This window comes from Dendroctonus ponderosae, unplaced genomic scaffold, assembly GCF_020466585.1.
Source record: "Dendroctonus ponderosae isolate FM_Combo_2020 unplaced genomic scaffold, Dpon_F_20191213v2 Dpon_F_20191213_3, whole genome shotgun sequence".
NCBI classification, from domain to species: Eukaryota; Metazoa; Arthropoda; class Insecta; order Coleoptera; family Curculionidae; genus Dendroctonus; species Dendroctonus ponderosae.
Genome location: NW_026018508.1, coordinates 8,952,574 through 8,955,165, shown reverse-complemented (window position 1 = coordinate 8,955,165; position 2,592 = coordinate 8,952,574). Strand labels below are relative to the sequence as shown.

General features: G+C 37.3%; 1 protein-coding gene across 1 annotated transcript in view; it reads left to right on the top strand.

Moving 5' to 3' along the window:
* The first annotated feature begins 1,396 nt into the window (after positions 1 to 1,396).
* Positions 1,397 to 2,592, top strand: part of LOC109545719 (protein Wnt-6) — a 34,434-nt gene continuing 33,238 nt past the window's right edge. Inside the window, exon 1 of the mRNA XM_019916564.2 lies at positions 1,397 to 1,738. Coding sequence (XP_019772123.2) covers positions 1,677 to 1,738 — 62 coding nt within the window. The 5' untranslated portion in view covers positions 1,397 to 1,676. The remainder of the gene's footprint in view (positions 1,739 to 2,592) is intronic.

Sequence of the window (2,592 nt, the reverse complement as noted above, 5' to 3'; positions counted from 1 at the left end):
GCGAGTTATTAGAAGTTATAAATACGGTCATTCAGTGATAAAATTACTCTTTATTTTATTGCTTCACTAGCGTTATCTGCTTCACTGCTTTCCATTTTAAAAGTGTCTAACTTAACTCCTGTGGCCAACCTTACAGAATTAAGTTAATTTTAAATTGTTGACTTTGTATTGTTTACCTTTATTGGATTTTGGATGCTGTTTAAGCATTTCACCTTAATATTTACAATGGAGGACATACTAGAAGCAGCAGTCACAGGCGGAGCAAGTGAAGATGAAATTGAATATAAAACTATCGAGAATATGCTTATATTTAACTTCTGGCTGGTGGCAATGGCAATATTAAGAACCACCGCTGTAGCAGCAACAATTCTGGTGGAATGTCGTAATGATACTTCCAAGCACTTCTAAACGTTTAAAACGACCTTTCCATACACCAAAAGCGCCTTGAATAACATTCCTTGTTAAAATATATGCGTTATTATATCGCTGCTCGGCTCCTCTTTTTGGGTTTTTCGATGTTTCTGAAGTATACATATGCCTATTCTGGGCATAAGCACTATCTCCATGGAACTGCCATAAAAAGTCTGATATCATGATCAGAACCTGGCTAATTAATAATAATATCCTTAAGTTCGGTCCAGCTACAGCTTCATTGTTCATGCATTTGATCCACCTTCGCTTGCTATTTCAATGTGGGTGCCATTTATACATACAATCATTCCAGGGAAACTTGCAACTTGATGAAACTGCCGGATTTTAATTGGTCAAAATGCACCAAAATAAATCTTGAGTACGCTATGAAGAGACGAAAAGCCCAAATTTCTCACTCACTTATGGTACTTAACGCGCATGTCTTCAATTCAAAGTTAGGGACAGTTTAGTCACTCATTTAAGAAAATGGTTTCTGAATACTGTTAGGATGAGATGAGTTGGATTTTAGTGTGTGATGGTTGAGTGTCGTTCTTGAATTCGGGCCTTATACTTAAACAAGGATGGTTATGAGAATGAAGAAAGACTATGTTTTGTCTTTAAAACAAATGACCGTAAGTGAACCTTAACGGAGAAATTTTAATTTGGATCATTTAAAAAAACAGTCTTTTGATTCAAAACTCATAAAACGGGTAGCAAATGAAACTAGGTTGTGCATACAATGAAATAACCTACAAGCGGATGTTAAAAATGGCAACTGGCAGTTTTAGGTAAAAATAAAGCTGTACAGAATCGCTGCCGTGCAGGATCGTTGTTAAGCGATCCCGTATTTGGCGTGTCAATATATCACAAATTTTAATACTGCTTGCCCTTATTGCCCGAAATAACTCTCAATTAATGTAGGTAGGTTTCGCCGCCACGCAAACACGGAAAGCATTCACAATTCGAAATATTGACATAGAATCAGTGATATTAGTGGGTTTGGCGCAAATAATTTCTGGAGCGCACTGCTGTATAAAGACGACGCCGGTCCGGATTGGCGCAGTTTTCCAAGAGTTCGCTCACGACGCTTGGCTCAGTACCAGCGTCTTAAGCACCCCTAAGCTTTTTCGACTCTGAAATTCGGCGCAAGCGTTGGTTAGAGCTTTAGTGCTCGTCGAGGCAGTAGTTGTTCATTTCATTGTGCTTGTGGAAGCGGTTGCATGTCGCGGCGCGTGCAGTGATGGGGCACGCGGCTAAGTGATGCAATGCGCGCGGTCTTCGTGCCCGTATGTCTGCTGCTCGTGTCCCCGATTTCCACCTGGTCTTGGTAAGTCCACAACCCTCTCTCACCACCCAAAACCCTCAACAGTCAGTCTATCGTTTTTCGGAACGAAAAAACGTTCAAATTCTATTTAATCTACACCTCAATTAAAATGCTTCAACATACGAACCATAATGTAAGAACTAATGAAAAGACTATTATTGTCTACCAAACTTCCGACACTCTTAATTATAATTGTTTATTAGAATTATTACAGAGGAAGGCTTTGTCATCATAATATATTGTTTCATGCTGTAAAACTTTGACGCGTTCCCAACTATTTTTTAAATTTATTTCTTTATTTCAAATTACATTCTGATACATGCACATGTATAAAGAATACGAAATAAAATGGCGTTAAAAAACAATTGACAAAGGACATATTACACTAAAAGGTACTGTTGCTACATATTTAAATAGTCTCTAATACTATAAGGCTCTAACTCAATTAACATCTGTTTTAATTTATTCTTAAACAATTTTTCAATTCTTGCTTTTTTAATGTGGTTTCCTAGTTTATTAAAGAATTTTTTACCCATATAGTACGGACTCTTTTCAGATAGTGTTAGTCTGTGTGTTGGATACAAAATGTTTCCCGTGCGGGTGCTATGATCCTGGTTAACGTTATTATCGTGTAAATATATACTCTTAAAAACACATAATATTCCCTCAAAAATGTACAGACCGCACACGGTTAAAACACCCTTTGATTTAAAAACCCCTTGACAAGACTGAAATGGAGACATTCCGTAGATAGTCCTTGGTATACGTTTTTGTACTGTAAATATATTTCGAGTCCTCGAGCTACTCGCCCAAAAAATTATTCCCTGCCTAAGTGTTCCTTCAAAGTTTGTGAAATA